The sequence below is a fragment of the Gambusia affinis genome, linkage group LG01, assembly GCF_019740435.1.
Source record: "Gambusia affinis linkage group LG01, SWU_Gaff_1.0, whole genome shotgun sequence".
NCBI lineage: Eukaryota > Metazoa > Chordata > Actinopteri > Cyprinodontiformes > Poeciliidae > Gambusia > Gambusia affinis.
The window spans coordinates 22,039,210-22,056,904 of NC_057868.1; the positions used below are offsets into that span (position 1 = coordinate 22,039,210).

The 17,695-nt window shown below is 39.3% G+C and overlaps 1 protein-coding gene across 1 annotated transcript; it reads left to right on the forward strand.

Moving 5' to 3' along the window:
* Positions 1 to 455: 455 nt before the first annotated feature.
* Positions 456 to 17,409, forward strand: LOC122819391 (excitatory amino acid transporter 3-like). Its single transcript, XM_044096487.1, has 14 exons — positions 456 to 556; positions 1,131 to 1,332; positions 5,217 to 5,357; positions 5,666 to 5,758; positions 6,566 to 6,677; positions 6,864 to 6,906; positions 6,996 to 7,058; positions 7,944 to 8,125; positions 8,208 to 8,315; positions 13,372 to 13,494; positions 13,577 to 13,771; positions 15,044 to 15,178; positions 15,547 to 15,651; positions 17,274 to 17,409. Exons 2-14 carry the CDS (start codon positions 1,311 to 1,313, stop codon positions 17,407 to 17,409), a joined length of 1,458 nt encoding a protein of 485 aa, XP_043952422.1. The 5' UTR covers positions 456 to 556; positions 1,131 to 1,310.
* The last annotated feature ends 286 nt before the right edge of the window (positions 17,410 to 17,695 follow it).

Consider the following 17,695-nt stretch of genomic DNA (forward strand, 5'->3'; position numbering starts at 1 on the left):
CTTTTTAAATCACTTTAACACTGATTTTAAATAAAAATATTTCTTTTAACTAGAAATTAATAAATCAGCTCAATTGAAACAGGATTGCTAGCACATCAAATTACAGTAAAACACTTTATTTATATATATATATATATATATATATATATATATATATATATATATATATATATATATATATATATATATTACGTTCATATTATTACAAGTTCTGTAACACAGAAAACTACAAATATCTTCCCAGATTGCTACTAGAGATTTTTCCTGCCAACAACCATCAAAATCTACAATAATGCTTTGAATAATTTGTATTAGTGAGTAATAACAACATTTAATTTCCTTTTGGGATTATTAAGGTATTTTTTAATTTGAATTATTGTTATTTATTTTACCAAGGTATCCATAGAGACTGATTATGCTTTGCAGGGCATTTTTTAAATGTGGGACAACTGTCTTGGACAGCTGAGAGTAACTGGTCCATCTGTCTGACACAGAAAAACAAAAACAATGAGAGGAAGCCTACTACAGGTATTTTGTATGTTGGGAGTCATATTGGGTAAGTACTAACTTTTTTTCTATTCGTAAGTTTTTTTAAATTAATTTATATTTGTACTGTAATTTTGATTGATGACACAATGCTTAGTGGTTAAGCAGATGTGCTTAACTTGAATTTTATTTCAAGTGTACATTAAATGTGAGATTTAATACACAGATAAAATGTTTAATATTTTTTGAACGATACTGAAATGCAGTTTAATACACTGTAGTACACCAAACAACTACATGTTCATATTTTCTGATGATACAGCTATTCTCTGCCTCATTTCAGATAAATCACATTTAATCACTGACAGCAGATTAAAAACTGTCTTCATTGTTGTGAGGAACATTTTCTGATCCTTAACGTCCAAATCTCACTGGAGCCTTGTGGAGATTTGGAATTTGTGTTGCTTGTATGTTACTTTTAGCCCTCTTGTGTGTTGCGTTTTCCATTTATTGGTTAATTGATTGTCTTCTTGATGGTAACGGCTTTGCCTCGTTGTCTGATTACGTTCCATAGGCATTTAGTCTTTCGTTTTTGTTCTTATCCTGAGTTGTGGGTTTCTTGTCAATGCTTCCTGTCATTTAAGGTACCAGAGCTACCTATTCTCGAGCATTTGTCTGTTCGAAATCCCACTTGAAGTATTAAAAACGCTGAGTTTCCTCAACTCTACCGGCTGTCTGAGGGGTGGCGTTCTTCTCAACTAGTGAAATCATGACAAACCTATTTTTGACCTATTCTTTGGAATACAAATTGACAGCACACTCTCATGGACTGCTCAGCTTGGATAGGTCAGTATGACTAGGGCATTAGGAACTACACTTTCTGTGCAAGCTGAGGGCCTCCTGTGTCAGTCAAAAAGTGATGTTGCTCTTACAACATACTGAAATAGCGAAAGGATCGTTAGCTGCATCGTTAGGTTCAGCATTTCTTCCTGGTTTCGGAACCAGTCTGTCCAAATGAAGGCTAAACTCACTTGTGTCACATGAAGCAATTTCCCCTTGAGGATCAATAAAATATATTCTATTCTATTTTGTAAACCACTATGAACTGCTGCAACTGGGGGTCAAACAGTATGCTTCACTTCAGACCATTTTCAATTAAACTATAATCAAACAGGCTCAGAAAATAATTTCAAACCTCCCTCATATTCTCCATTCAGAGAATCAGTTTAATTACTCTGTCTAAAAGATCCTGTATGTCAAATGAACAGCTGCAAGGACTTATTTGATTCACTTTAAATCAAAGCCGTGAACAGAAACAATTCAAAAATACTTTATTAATCCCAAAGGAAAATTAAATGTTGTCATAACTCATTAGTTCAGATTCTTCAATTACTGTAGATCATAATGGCTGTTGCCAGGAAAGATCTCTTTTAGCGGTTTGTGTTACATCAGGGGTTTTCAAAGTATGAAAGGGTGAGCCCCCCTCCAAGGAGCACAATGCCTGCTGCGACCCCGAACTGTGACATGAGCTCCATGTCACAGTTCAGTTGTAAAAACTCCACCTTCAGCCCTGCTCTGGCCAAAACCAGTGATGGCATAGTTACTTTGAAAAAGTAACTATAATCGTACTACTTATTACTCCTTGAAAAAGTAACTTAGTTATATTACTGACTACTTGACTTGCAAGTAACTAAGTTACATTAAAAGTAACTTTTTAGTTACTTTCAGCAGCTGCTAACAACAACGCTCCGCCTCCTGTGAAAATCACATTGATCTTTGCTAATACTTAATTGTCAGCTATTTTATAATGGCAACATCAACAATGTGTCTCCACTGATAAGGTTGAACTGAAGAGGAGATTGTACAAAAAATAATAAAACGCGAGTAATTTGTGTGGTCCACTGTTGTCTGGAAAACTCTAAGAAGGATTTTAAAGCCCCCTCTCCCCCCAGCCTCCAGGTTCTGCGTTACGGCCCTGCATTTGGTGTCAGTGCAGCGCACAGAGCTCCTCCTGTAGCTCCACAGCTCAGATGGTTGCACAGATTTGTGACACTTACAGTAATATTAATAATTATAACGGTGCTATCTTGCCATTATAACTATTGCCAACTACGGACACGTTTATTGCGCTGTTCATATTGGTCTCGATGTTTGCAGTTTTCTGGAGCGCAACGTGAAGCTCGACGTCATTCAGAGGTAATATATTAACTTGTGTTAAAGGAAGAAATTACTAAGTTAGCTTAATTTGGAAAAAAGCTTGGCTCTCTCTTTCTTCCTATTTCCCGGGTTCTTCCGGCGAGCAGCGTGTGGCAATCAGGAACCAACAATGCGTGATGACGTCACAGAATTACAGCGTTTAATTCCACACAAGAAGCGTATGAATTAACAAGAAAACTGCAGAATTACAGAGACATACATTCATTACCTGAGACAAAAGAATTAAAAGAAAAATGGACAAAGACAGAGAAAGAAAAGGCAAAGACATGTCTTTGGAGAAGGCTGATGCCAAAACGGCAGAATAAGACAGCTATCTAAATTATTATTACTGTGCACGAACTTTTATAGTGAAGGCGTTTCTTAACTTTTTAATGTAGTCAATTAAGGTGTACCTCTAGTTCGACCAACCAGGCTCTCCTCTGGACACTCAAAGAAACTTAGAACTTCCTCTTTTTTACGCCAGAGATCAAAGGCCATTTGCTCTCTGGAAGAACAATGGAGCAAGCAGCTGCATCCTGGGCCATTTGGGCAAATAAAAGCATAAAACAAGACTTCACAGATACCTGTGAAATTCGGAGTGTCTCCCGTTATCTTCTCCTTAACAAAGCTAAATCCAGTAATTTGGTTCAAGGAAAGATTACCTTCACAAACCTAGTTTTTCTCGTCTGCAATCAGCATCTCCAAAGATTTGAATCTTTGCCTTATCACATAAATCCTGAACAATTTTCTAATACTAAACAACACATTTTCATTGAAACAATTTCCATTTGATTCAGATATTATCATAGAAAGTACAATTTTCAAATACATTCAGCATTCACCATTCTAAACTTAGATAATGCACTTTGGTTAAAAACTTGCTATTAATACTTAGAAAAATGTTAATGATCTCAACATTCTATATTGTATTTAGTTTAAACCATGCCATATGTGGTTCTGGAAGACCTTTGATGTTCTGTGAACCAAACCGGCTTCTGCCCTGCAGTAGATGCTAATTTTGTGGCTTCCTGGGCTTCTGATAACACAGCAGGAACCTCCTAAAAGATCTCCTTTGATCTGCATTAATTTCCTGCTCCTGAATACTTACTGATAGAGTAGTTTTAGTTTCAAATCCCTTACCCCAAAATTAAGAAATTTGTTCAAAATCAGACTGTTCATTATAACCTTTACACCTGGGGTAAGATTAGCTGTATTAAGCACTAAAAATAATTATTTTCTTCAACACTTGACATTAACAAATGATGGACAGGGAGAGACTGATTAAAACTACCTCAATGACGGACAAATTCTGGGATTTATTATGAGTCTCTGCTCATTTCCAAGCCCAAATGAGTAACTTCACGTTCAAAAACGAGCCCAAAAAGGCGCAACCAGCAACTCGTTAAATTTTCTTTAAAAAAAAAAAGAAGCCCAAAGCCGCTTGTAATAATCGGACTTGGCGACAGAAACTCAAAATAGTTCCAGTTTTTCCACCAACAAAATGCGCATCTCCCTCCATTGTTTACATTTCTGTCGCATAGAGACGTCGGTCACTCGACAAGATGCGTAGAGGAAATACGATTAAATAACAAAAGAAGATAGTAACGCACAATAACGCAAAAATGATTTTGATAAGTAACTGTAGTCTGACTACTGGATTTGAAATAGCAACGCGTTAGATTACTCGTTACTGAAAAAAAGTGGTCCGACGACAGTAACGTTACTGACATCACTGGCCAAAACATCCTCTAAGGTGGGAAACATTTCCACTGATCCCCGCTCCACACGCGCACCCCGCAGTACCAAATTTTTCCTAAATCCACAGAGTTGATCGTGTGCGTAAAAGACGTTTCTCTCACATCAGTAGACAGCAAGCAGATAGCTTTTCCGGTTTATTTTTTCCCTCGCACCGCGCCTCCCCTAAAGTGCTCTGGCGCCCCCCAGGGGAGGCGCGCCTCACACTGTCCTCTGACTGAAGACAGTTCCAAGACAGCCTCAGGATTGTCCATAATTTTGTTGATCATATGAAGAATCCTTCCTTGCATCATCATCTCCAGAGGTTCCACATTTGTCCCCAGAACAGAACCAGAACACAACCAACCTTCTTTTTCAGGCTGTTGAGCCTTTTTAGGTCTAATGTTGCAACTCGAACAGTTGCTGCAACTCCATCTTGCTGCAAACCTTGAAAGATCTCAGCTTCCTCAAGAAGTCCAGTCTGCTTTGTCCCTTTTTATAGATGGCTTGACTGTTGCATCTCCAGTCTAGTCTGTTGTCAAGGTTAATTGTGTAAATGACATGTAGTTAGTCATAATTTTGCACATGTTGATGAAATGCATGAAAGACTCTCTGTGCTTATTCAGCATTTGGGTATAATGTTGCCTTTACACAAACTGAAAAAAATGGAGAATATATCTGCAAAATGTATCATTTGCTATTTTTATTAAAGCACTCCTAATTAATTCATACGGTTTTTTTCATATCTATTTTGTATGAATTTTTATGTTGTTGTTTTTTTTTTTTTTTTTGCCCTACAGGGTTCGGCCTTGGGTTTCTGCTGAGGGCTACATTTGTTATAACTGAAAAAATAAAAGAATGGATAAATACACCAGGGGAAGTGCTTATAAACATGCTTAAGATGTTCGCTGTACCCCTGATCGTGACAAGCGTGCTTGCAGGCAAGATAAATACGAATTCAGATACCTGGTATATTAACTTATAATTGTTATAGAGATAGATTGAAAAGATGCTCACTTATCTTTTTGAGGATATTTTGTAAAAATGTTCATTAAAACATGTGATAATATCTGTATCTATATATTACTCATCTGATATTCTTACATTTATTTCTTATAACTAAAAAGTAAAAGAACATGAAGATCAGTTCTGAAATCAAGACTATTGTTAGGACACATATGAACTGGCATGTTGTCCTTCTCACAACTTAGCCTTCAGAAGAAATTCTGGTTCTGCTCTCTTTTCTCAGGAGTAACTGGATTAAACACCAAAATGTCCCGGAAAACAGCCATCATCACAGGAACCTTCGTCTGTGGCTCTACCTTCATAGTCGTAATTCTTGGTAAATTTATCATGGGCAGCGAATTTTAGAATAAATTTATGAAGAGTGAGGGTAGAGTGCCTTCTCCGGGTCGGGGGGGGGGGGGGGTCCTGCCGTTCCAAGCCCACAAGTGGAGGAGTTCAAGTATCTCGGGATCATGTTCACGAATGGGGGAAGAAGGGAGCGGGATATCGACAGGCAGATTGGCGCAGCGTCTGCCGTCAAGCAGGCGCTGTACCGGTGCGTCGTGGTGAAGAGAGAGCTGAGCCAAAAAGCGAAGCTCTCAATTTACCGGTCGATCTACGTTCCCACCCTCATCTCTGGTCATGAGCTTTGGGTCATGACTGAAAGAATGAGACCGCGCATACAAGCGGCCGAAATGGGTTTTCTCCGTAGGGTGGCTGGGCTCTCCCTTAGAGATAGGGTGAGAAGCTCAGTCATCCGGGAGGGACTCAGAATAGAGCCGCTGCTCCTTCATGCTGAGAGGAGTCAGTTGAGGTGGCTCGAGCATCTGGTTAGGATGCCTCCTGGACGCCTCCCTGGTGAGGTGTTCCAGGCACGTCCCACTGGGAAGAGAACCCGGGGAAGACCCAGGACACGCTGGAGGGACTATGTCTCTCGGCTGACCTGGGAACGCCTTGCGATTCCTCCGGAGGAGCTGGTGGAAGTGGCTGGGGAGAGGGAAGGCTGGGCCTCCCTTCTGAAGCTGCTATCCCCGCGACCCGACCCCGGATAAGCAGAAGAAGATGGATGGATGGATTTATGAAGACCGCTATCTTTGTACTGTGTTATTGCTTTTGACATCCTGCCTGATACTTTGTGTTACAGCAATGTTTCTGGCTCTCACAATCCGGCCTGGTATGGGAGATCATGAAGTACACACTTCAGACGAGGAGGTGTCAACCTTCGTCTTGCACGTGATCATGCAGGATCTTGTAAGGTGAGACAAAATTCATGATCTGCATTTTCAGGTTTTATGTTAAATGTGAGATTTTATCATCTTTGACTACTATTAGTTCAACTATACAGGTTTTTGTGAGATGAGACTGGGCAAAATGATATCATCAAGTTTTTTGTCTTTAACACTTATCTCAGTTATTTTCTGACTCTCCTTTTGCTCGCATAGGAACATGGTTCCAGAGAGCTTCTTTCAGGCTTTCTATGAGCAGGTATGCTTTTATTCTGGCCCACAACTCACTGTGTAATTTCCCATTTGGGGTTTGTAAATTTAACACAGTTTCTTTTTTTTTTCTCCCAGTACAAGACTGAGATTGTTCAGATTCAAAGAAAAGAACCTGGCTTCTTACTTGATCCAACACAGGTGAGTATTTTATTTTGATCTTTGTTTTCATTATAGGAAATAAAGATCATTTTACAGCCACAAACTTAAATTGAAGAAGAAAAAAAATAAATGGCCTTCAGTTTCTTCTAATTTATAGCCTGAATGGGGAGGTGGTGTTTGCCAATGTGACAGCAAGGTGCGCCATAGTTGTCATTAAGTGTCAGGAGGGGTGCATCACAGGGGAACAGAGGCACATAGGATAAACAACCATGTAAACACTCATACTGTCAGGATCTTGGGTTGTTTGAGTTTGTTTTTTGTTTAGTCATTATTTGTGTTCCTAACCTACTTTGATCTGCCTTGTTTCTATTTTTACATCTGTTTCTTCTTAGTTATTCTAGTAATATTTATTTTTTGTGTCTAGTCCTTTCCTTAGTTATTCTAGTTTTCATTATGTTTCTTATGTCTAATTATTTTTGTTAGATTCAATTCCTAGTCCCAAGTCTGCTCTCCCTCGCCCTTTGTGCCACTTCCTCTTTCTCTCTTCTCAGCCTGTTTCTCTTCTCACACCTGCAACCCATTTGCTCATCAGCCCAGATCTTTGTTCAGCATTTAACCGAACAGTATTGATACACCTCTTTCTCAGTCACTCCTTGCTGGTTCCCTCTTTTACTTTCCATTCGGCTCCTTTTCGCTTTATTTATTTTTGTATCTAAAGGGTTTAACATTTGAATTTGTGTCTTTCCATTTCACAATTATGCAGTGCCTTAGAGTGGTCTTTTACAAAAGAAATGCATATTAAATACTCCAAAGTCAATGGTTTTATGTTGACATATTATGAAATGCATTGTCCAATAAGGTGATGTGCTACTACAATATGGTTGTCAGAGGGCTGGACCCGCCTACTTGTGTTTTTTTGTGCAGAATAGCACTGAGACTAAACTAATAGGCAAGTATGTTGATGGACCCAACATGTTAGGACTGGTCATCTGGTCATTTGTCATCGGCATCATATTAAATAGGATTGGACACGAGGCAAGAAGCACTGTGGAGGCCAGTCAATGCCTCAATGATGCCATAAAAGTCATAGTCTTCTGGATCTTGTGGTAAGATCAGACAGTATCTGAGCAGATGTAATTTCTTTTTACCCTTTTCATTAAACCTTTTTTTTTGTTTTTTTTGTTTCAGGTACTTGCCAATTGGAGTTTTGTTCCTGATCGCAGAACATGTGTTGGATGTGCCTGACTGGGATGCTGTCTTTAAGCTCACAAAGTTTGTAGGAGTGGTTGCTGCAGGGTATGTCCAACTACCATTTTCTTTTCATCTTTGCTACCAAACTGATATCACTGCTCCTGAGGTAGCAGCACTGAACTCTACCTGAGTGACATGAGAAGAAAACTTTGCTATGAATATATTTACAGAACAATTTTATAGATTTTACTGACATTTTCATCATTTATGTTTAGAGACAGATTTTTTTTTTTTGTGCCCTGCACTTTTCTAAATTTTTCCGTATAGTTTCCAAGTTTTAGTGTGAAAACTGCCCACTCTTTTATGCGTGAGGCCCCTGGTCCAGTTCATGCACTTCCCTTCAGAAGTTCTGTTTGGCCTCAGATGTTTGTTAGAGAACATGAGTGAATAAACAGCATCATAAAGACCAAAAAACTCAGCAGACACATCAGAGAGGACGTTCTGGGCAAGTTTGAGTTAGGGTTAATTTCTAAAACAATTTTCCAAGCTTCAATTAAGAAAGGGGAAGAAGGTTAGAGTTTGAGCTTCGTGCAGATCAATCCTACGAGAATATACAGTATGTTAGAGGCAGAAAAATACTTTAGACTGCGGCGAGGTCAGTCTTCCTTCAGCATAGTGAATCTAAACCTTCAACTAAAGAGAGCATGCAATGGTTTAGATCAGTTGTCTCAAGCTCCACTCCTCAAGGAAAGAGCAAAGCTCAAAATCATGACATAACACCTGTCATGAACATGAGTAAGTCCTCTTGAATATTTATAACTGTTGTCATAAAGTGTCATTCGGTACATCATGACACTTTTAATACAAAGTTGACTTTATTCAAAATTGTCTGTTATGACAACTTGACATTAACCAGCAAATCATGATTTGACATACATTTGCTGTTATAAAAGTATTACCGATTAAACTTTCAATACTTTGTAGCTTTATGTGGTAATATTATTATTAGCAGGTCTGAACAAGACCTGCAGCTTTTGTTCAGCTGCAGGTCTTGATTGAATATTGTTCTGCCATTTTGTTTAGTCTTAAATTTATTAATTTAATTGATCCTAAAGTTTTACAGCAAGATGTCTGTGATAGGTATTTTCAAATCTTCATAAAAACAAACCGTTTTAGTTTTCAATCAAGTCTTTTGCAAAAGGAGAAAACATAGCAAACCACTTCTTCAAGGTGTTTACCATGCGTTCTGACTCTCTGCATCAGAACTGGTCTTTTATTACAAAACAGAGTAGGACTGGAATGTGGAGAGAGGTCATTCTGAATAGAGAAAGAAAGAAAAGAAGGCAGAAACTAACATTCTACACACAGGCTATTTAGAAAGTATCCCAAGATAAGAAACAACTGCAGCTTCAAGGTTTAGGGGCAAAAGCAAGTTTCGTCTTTCACATGGCTTAACAAATTCCTCCTCTCTGGGCTGTGAATACTAAACCTATGAAAGAAAAACAAAACTAGTAAAACTGCTAATGTAAGAATGATAACAAAACATAATTATTCTAATGTTTCCTCCTTTTATCATTGTTACATAAAAGCTATGCAAACTATAAAAAAGAAAGAAAAATGGATTACAGTTTTTTTAATAATGCATACTACATATATATATATATATATATATATATATATATATATATATATATATATATATATATATATATATATATATATATAGATATAATGAATATAATATATATAATGTATAAAAGAAACAGTAAAAAACCAAATGCATATTTATTTCATCACTAACACCACGTGTTTTCACATTTTCAGTGTAGGAGTCATCAAGCAAATGATTTAATCTGTTTATTAATTACAGGACATTGTCATATGTTGCTGTTTTCAGTTCATCTTCATTCTTCTGGAGCAAAATGTAGTCTTCATCCGTGTCAGAGGTTACCCTGACAATCTGGTAGGTGATCAGAGCAGTGTTAACTGTCTTTAGTGTCATGCTACGAAGACATGGAATGATGCAGGTTGTAAAAAGACAGAATAGGATCAGTACAGTCAAGATGGGTGTTCCAATCTTTAACAAGAGCTTCCACCAGGGTCCTGAGGCGAGCCAAGAAACAAGGTCAAAAGGCTGTGACCCCTGAGTTACACTGTCCACATAGTCCTTAAGCTCTTGCAATTCATATAGGGCATCATGAATACTTCCACCAGTTCCTGTTTTGTCAGGGACGAATGTGCAGCACATTGAACCTATGATCTTGCAGACACCTCCTTGAGAGGCTGTGAGAAAATGTAACACAACATGGTTTTGCAGAACCATGTTTCTCAACACAGTCAGTTCTTTTGCGGTGCCGTTGGCTAGCTGGTATGTGTTGTTAATGAGGCGCAGTAGGGCGTACCTGTTGATCTCAACATGGTCTTGAACTTCAGCTACTCCTATCCATGGGAATAGGCCTTGCATAAACGTTTCTCCGCCACCCCAGATCTTGAATTTCCAAGGAACTCAAGATTTTGTAGTAAGGCCTCCCCACCTTTGGACTTCCAGCATGACGTCTCTCTTAGTGCGGTAGTGTCCATGGCTGTGAGTGTCCTGGGCCTTTTTCAGAAAAGTCACGGGGTTGGAGAGGGGAACCAAGGCACACAGTCCTCTCCAGTTCTTGGGAAGCGAAGCATAAGCAGTGTGTCTACACAGAAAGTACCAGTCTGCCATTGTCTTAGATCCTCTGTGTCCTGGAACGATGGTGCTGCAGATGATGAAATCTTGACGTCCTCTGGTCTTGTTGCTGATGTCGAACTTCCTCACCTTGAGAAGGTTATAGCTGGTACACTTACAGTCATACTTCCATCTTTTGGAACTGGCATGGTTTGTTGCATAGCAGACCTCACAGTCGAAAGAGTCTGCCTTCTTGTCACAGAAAGTGTAGATTTTGTTACACAGGTTCCATCGGACAGTCCCCAAAACGGTAGTGCCATTGTTATACACACAGACACCAAGGGCTCCTGGCTTAAAACTAACCAAAGTGATTACTTCTGGTAGTCGGAGGTCCATCTGTGGCAGGGGCATGGTGTCACATATGGGGGAACACAGATCTGTGAGCAGTGGTGTTAAATGTAGGTACTCACTGGGAAACAGTTTGGAATAGTTTTGGTTTTCCCAAATATCCTTGTAAGTAGACGATTTGTTGTAGCCTGGATGTGTGCTTGCTCCATATAAACAGATTTGTTGTTGTTCAGTTATGTTTCCAGGTCTCAGACCAGAGTTGTGTGTAGAGTAGGGTAGCTGTGCACACACATAGCAGTTGGTCTCATTTCCCTCATATGCAGTCCTGTTCATCAGTTGCCACCACAAGTTGGTGCTGTAGTCATGTGGATGAGTCTGGAGGGAGGATGTGTCTGCTTCTCTCCAAAGCAGTATACATGCTGCAGTCACCACACAGTAGAGGATCCACCTGGCATGTGGAGGCCCCATTGCTGCTCAGGACCCCCAGCCTAGCAGAGTGAGGATCTGTCGAATTCTTCTCTGACGTTGAAACGAACTGCCCTAAACGGCAGGACCCCTTTGAAGTCAGGCTTCCCCCTCACTCTGAATTAAGGGTCTAACACCCTCTGTACCTTACAGTGACTGAGATGTATTCAGCTGGGTCTTTCAGCAATCTTTACAGCAGTTGGTGTAGTTATCAGCACTTGGAATGGTCCCTCTCACCGTGGACTGGCCCAGATCTTTCTTTTTATGACTTTAATGTAGACCCAGTCTTCTGGCTTAATGGGAGTGGTTTCCTGTGGGAGAAGAGTCAGAGGGCAGTAAATTTGCATTTGACACCTCTTTCTGTCCTGATCATATAATCTGCCAATGTTTTCTCCTCATCTGCATTCTGTAAATCTGCAGAAAATATTGGTAATCTGTAAGGTCTTCCATGAATTATTTCAAATGGTGTTAAACCTTCCTGTGTGGGTGTAATTTTTATGTACAACTTTACCAAATCTAAACATTCTGGCCACAACCTGTTAGGTGATTCCATACATTTCCTTAATCTATTTTTTACAGTTCCATTCGTTTTCTCAACGAGGCCGGCACTTTGTGGGCGGTACGAAAAATGATTTTTTTAATGTCATTCCTAAATGAGTAGCCATATTTTGTATCACCTTGTTTACAAAATGTGGCCCATTATCACTATAAATAGTTTGTGGTATGCCATGTGTTGGAATAATAGTTTTACATATGGCTTTAGCTACTGTCAAGGCATCTGCGTGCTTTGCAGGGACTATTTCAACCCATTTAGAAAATGCATCAATCATTACCAAACAATATTTATATGGCCCACTTTGTGTAAGTTCATCAAAATCCATATGCATTGCCTGGAATGGTTAAGAAGGTTTTGGGAAACTTCCTCTTTTTGGTCTCATGTTTCCTTGAGGATTGTTTTTTTAACACAGACTTGTCTGCTGTATCTGTTTCCATTCAGCAGACAGGGTATGACCTTGGTAATTGAAATCCCTTTTTACCCACTGCAGTTTATCTTTGTTGACTTTGTTGCCTGTTTTACAGAGGTGGTGCAGCAGCACGAGCGAGTCGCTTCTGCACGCTTCATCACTTTCTGATACTATTAATAGGTCATCAACACACACCAAGAGTTGACTTTTGTTTGAGATTTGGAAATCTGCTAATCAGAAACTAATTGCTTGGCAAAAAATGGATGGGCTATCAGTGAATCCTTGGGGTAATCTGGTATATGTATATCCCCGACCTCTATAGGTGAAAGCATAACGAAGACATTTTGAATAATGTCAACTTTGTATTAAAAGTGTCAGGATTTACCAAAGGACACTTTATGACAACAATCATAAATATTCAGGAAGATTTATTCATGTTCATGACAGGTGTTTTGTCATGTTTATGAATGTGTCATGACAGTCTTATTCACAACCCGTCAAAAAAGTGTTATCATAATTTTCATTCCATTTTACTGTGATGCAGTACTGTGTGTTAGCAAATCATATAAAAATCCCCCAAACACATTCATCTGTCAGGTTTTACCATGATAAAATGTATAAAGAGGTTATTCGTACATTTATTCATAAATGTGCGAATAAATGTTTAACAACCAGTGAATACTTAATGCATCTCTAACACTAAGTGTAACTTTGTTTTGTTGTTCAGGCTAGCAACCGAAGCCTTCCTTCTTTTCCCCATGATTTACATCATTCTCACCAGAAAGAACCCTTTTCTTATCTTCAAGCAAATCTTTAGGGCTTTGTCGACAGCATTTATCATCGCGTCCAGGTGAAATGTTCTGTTTGTTGAAAAATCATGACACTTCTCTAGTATGTTCATACACCAATAAAAGATGTGCTTTCTACCAAAGCGCCGCCGCTCTGCCCGTCACCTTGCAATGCTGTGAACAGAACGTGAAGATCAATAAGAAACTCTGCCGCCTTATGTTGCCCATTGTCACCAGCATCAATAGAACTGGAATGGCGTTCTATGAAGTGACCGCTACCATCTTTATTGCCCAGCTTCATGATATCACGCTAGGTGTCGGCCAGCTAATCGCCATTGGGTAAGCTGCTTCATATAAGTGCATGGAATTCAGAAAAGGTGCATGCTGGGATTGTTAAGAGCAGTGATTTGCCAAGTGGGTAGCATTTCCCCTTTGCAGGGGCCCAGAGCAATACATAGTTGTCATGTGACATCACACCTCTGTTAACGTTGTAACTGACAGCCATCTTGGCAGGCAGCTGCTATAAGAAAACTCCTCATTCATAGAGTTTTGTCAATTTTTGATCATTGAAGAAATATTTCCTGATTTCAAAACGTTTTCATTCACTGCAGAGAATATGATACACATAGAGGGATCTGCTTCCTTTGGAGAGTCACCAGCTCGCTGTTGGAGGGCAAAAATCGTATTGGCGATGATCCCTACCATTTGTTTTCACTGTCAAGTTGTCACTATAACATGCTAAATCTTAAATCTGTAAAAGAAAAAAAGGGTAGTGCTTTGCTACTAATTGTCAACCCCACAGCAACTGGATAATAAGGTCAGGGAAAAGTTTTGCTAAAAATAAAAATTAATAATACTGAAAAAGAGTGAAGTAATTCACTTATGATTGTTTGACTTTGAAAACCGTAATATGTCAGTGTGATGTGGAATTTGGTGTGTTTTGGTTCTGTTATGATATTAAAAAAGTAAAAATGACAATGAACAAGTCTACCTCCACAACCTCTGATTTACACTGATCAGTATCTGTTGCTGTAGCAGGTTATTGATCTGCTACTTATTGATGTATCTGGTGCAGAAAATCAAATGAACAAAAAACCGACCTGTAAAGCCTGAGTCCAAGTTACCAACTGGTACAGTAGAATCACAAACATTAAACTGAATTGGGCAGAGTCGTGGCTACACTGAAGGTGGACAATCCTGGTTCTCGAGGGCCGGTGTCCTGCAACTCTAAGATGTCTCCCTGGTCCAACACACTTGAATCCAACAGCTGAATCAACTCCTACGTTCAGTCAAGTTCTCCAGAGTCCTGCTAATAACCTCATTATTTGACTCAGGTGTGTTGAAGTAGAGATACATCTAAAGGTTGCAGGGGACCGGCCCTCGAGGCCTGGAGCCAGAGGAAGAAACCTTGGATAAAGGTTGAGGCAGTACGTCAATAACTAAGCACTCTATTAATTCAATCTGGTGGTGTTTCAGGATATTTATAGATATTTTCACTGTAAATTTTGAACTGAACCAACTGGACAGTAGGAAAGGCTTGATGAAGTTGCAGATTGTGGTATTTCTGTTACTGGAACAGAGATGCTAATTGAGATTTTGCTTGGTTTGCAGCTTGTCTAGTTCCATTGTCACCTTTGGAACTGCAGGGATCCCAGCGATAGGAGCTGAGACCACTATCCTGATTCTGACAGCTGTAGGACTGCCTGCAGAGGAAGCTGTCCTTCTGATTGCGTTGGAGTGGATTATGTAGGTCCAACTTGATTCTCAAAGCCTGCTACTTGTGTTTAAAGAGTACTTTCAATATCAAACTGTGTAGTCACTCTGGATGGAGTTATGCTGGTCTGTTATCAGACAGCTTGAAATTATTCTTGACCAGGACATGATCTTTAACTTGCATAATAAATGAATTTCTAGGTTTACCAAGTAGTGGAGAAAGCCTGAGGAGAGCTTGTGAAGTAATGATTGATAAGACTACACTTGGAGTCTGAAGTCAACAACAGTCTGAGCTATAGAAGACCTGGTGCATCTGGTTGTTGTAGATTGAGGGAGAGTAAACCTTCAAGAAAAACATAGTTCAGTCTGACACCATATTTGTTCTCTTCTGTGCCCTTCAGAGACCATTTCCTTACCGCGGTGAATGTGCTAGTAAATGTCTATGGTGTTGTTATTGCCGATCTTGTGTGGCATGACGAGCTGGTGAGCCTGGACAAAAAACCACGGTAAATGAAATCTTTAAAATGATGCGTTCATTTGCAAAGACACAATGTTGCCAAAAGTATTTGCTCCCTGATCCAAATCATTGGATGCAGGTGTTCCAGTGGCTTCTGCAGCTGTATGAAATCTACCACTGAGACTGAACAAATAGGTCACTCTGAAAAGCAACAGTGAATTTGAGACTAACACCATGATGGGATGCCACTTGTGTACGACTTAAAGTTATTACATTTCCTCTACTGGGCTCTAGACCAGTGTGGACATTTTGTCTGCCGTTCCAAATCCTGCCTCAAGTGTAAAAAAAAATGTACAGCAGCTAAAACTTTCGTTACTAGACTCTGGAATACAAACTGGCTGTCCCATTAGTTTCTCCTGGCCCTTTACTTTTGCTGTATGGAGAGCATCTTCATATATGCTAGCTGCTGGCTTGCAAAGAAAACGATTCTCCAAGGGCTTATTTCTAGTGCCATTGAATAATTGGCCACTCCCTCCCCAATCCCAACGAAATCTACCATTCTTGTTGTCTCAGGAAATAATACAAAAAAAAATTGAAAAAAAATTAAAAGCACATAATTTATTTCAGCTTGCACCTTCAGGTAGAAGATGGAAACAATGAGGCTTAACAACAATTTTTAACTCCATTGGTTATTTTTGAACTATTTCAAATAACTATTATAGCAGGAGCTGCTCTACTCGTAAAACATTCAGATTGTGTAAATATAAGTTTATTTTTTACTGTATTGTTAAATTAACATCCTCACAGTCTTTCCTGCCCCTGTGAATCTCACCTTCACACAAGTCACTTCATTCAAGCCCGTAGTTCTCCAAAGCCAGATCTCTGGTGCATAAAATGGATCATCTGAAAATGAAACTCAATGGACATCAGTGCGTTCTCATCATTTCTGAAACCTACTTCCACAATACGATGTTGGTATGCAATGGGCAGGTTGCACTTTGCTCTGCTGTGACAGGACTCTGCCTAAACACCAGAAACCAACAGTGGGGGATCCTGAATGCATCAATGGGAGACGAGCTGAACTGCTTTTTTGCTCTTTTTGAGACCTACCAGCAGTTCTCTTCTGCTCCAGCTGTGCCCAGCCCCAGCTGGTTTCTGTACCACTCCACTCCCTCTACATGAGGATGGTGTCAGACTGGTTGTCCTGGCAGTGAACCACAGCATTTTTGTACCATTTCAACATCCCAACCCTGTGGGAACATTTGGAAAATGGCTTCTTCCTGTTAGCACATGATTGAGCACCAGTACACAAACCAGTGTTCATAACATGTATTATTGCATTTTGCGTGGAAGAACTTAACCAGTTTGCTCATATCATATCTAACCCTGTGGGTTCAGAATAGACATTCCTCTAGTTCCCATGTGTGTGTGAAGGCAGATGAAAGGATACTTTTGTCAACATTGTGTAAATCCCTTTCTGAGCTGTATCAGTTCTCTCTGTATTATTCACTCATAAACCCATATAACTATGGTCTAAATGTACCAGAATGTCTTCAGATTGGAGAAATTTGAGTATAGATTGTTATAAGTCATTCACACTGGGACTAAATGGTACTCTAGTCCCAGTTTGTCTTCAACGTTATTGACCATGTTTTCCATTTTACCTGTTAGCGTTGAAAAGATTCGTTCCATCAAGGACATTGAGCTGGACTTATCCTTTTTGGACTCTGATGAAGAGTTCATCTCCTCCACCCCTTCTTCCCCGTCAAGATCCATTTCACCTAGAGGGATCATCTCGGAAGCATAGTAACGCCAACAAGCTGAAACCTTCAGATAGGGATGTCATCGTCCTCGGCTGTCTGAGCTGACCATTTCCTTTTTTGCCTTTTGTTTATTAGGATGGGGCTATATCAGTTTATTCATCAGTATTTAGTTTGTTTTTTATTTTAATTTTGCAACTTTTAAATGATCTATTTGTGTAATAATAACTTATTAGTGTTTAAGTTGTTAATAACTTTATAATAAAAGTATTGTTATGTGAATATAATTAATCTATTCTGTTATACACTTTATTTATGTTATTTTACTTTTTG

Coding starts and splice junctions, on each gene's coding strand:
- LOC122819391 (XM_044096487.1), top strand. CDS start 1,311: ATGGACTGCTCAGCTTGGATAG. Junction 8,316..13,371: donor GTAGGAGTGGTTGCTGCAGG/GTATGTCCAACT, acceptor TTTGTTGTTCAG/GCTAGCAACCGAAGCCTTCC. Junction 13,495..13,576: donor GCATTTATCATCGCGTCCAG/GTGAAATGTTCT, acceptor TTTCTACCAAAG/CGCCGCCGCTCTGCCCGTCA.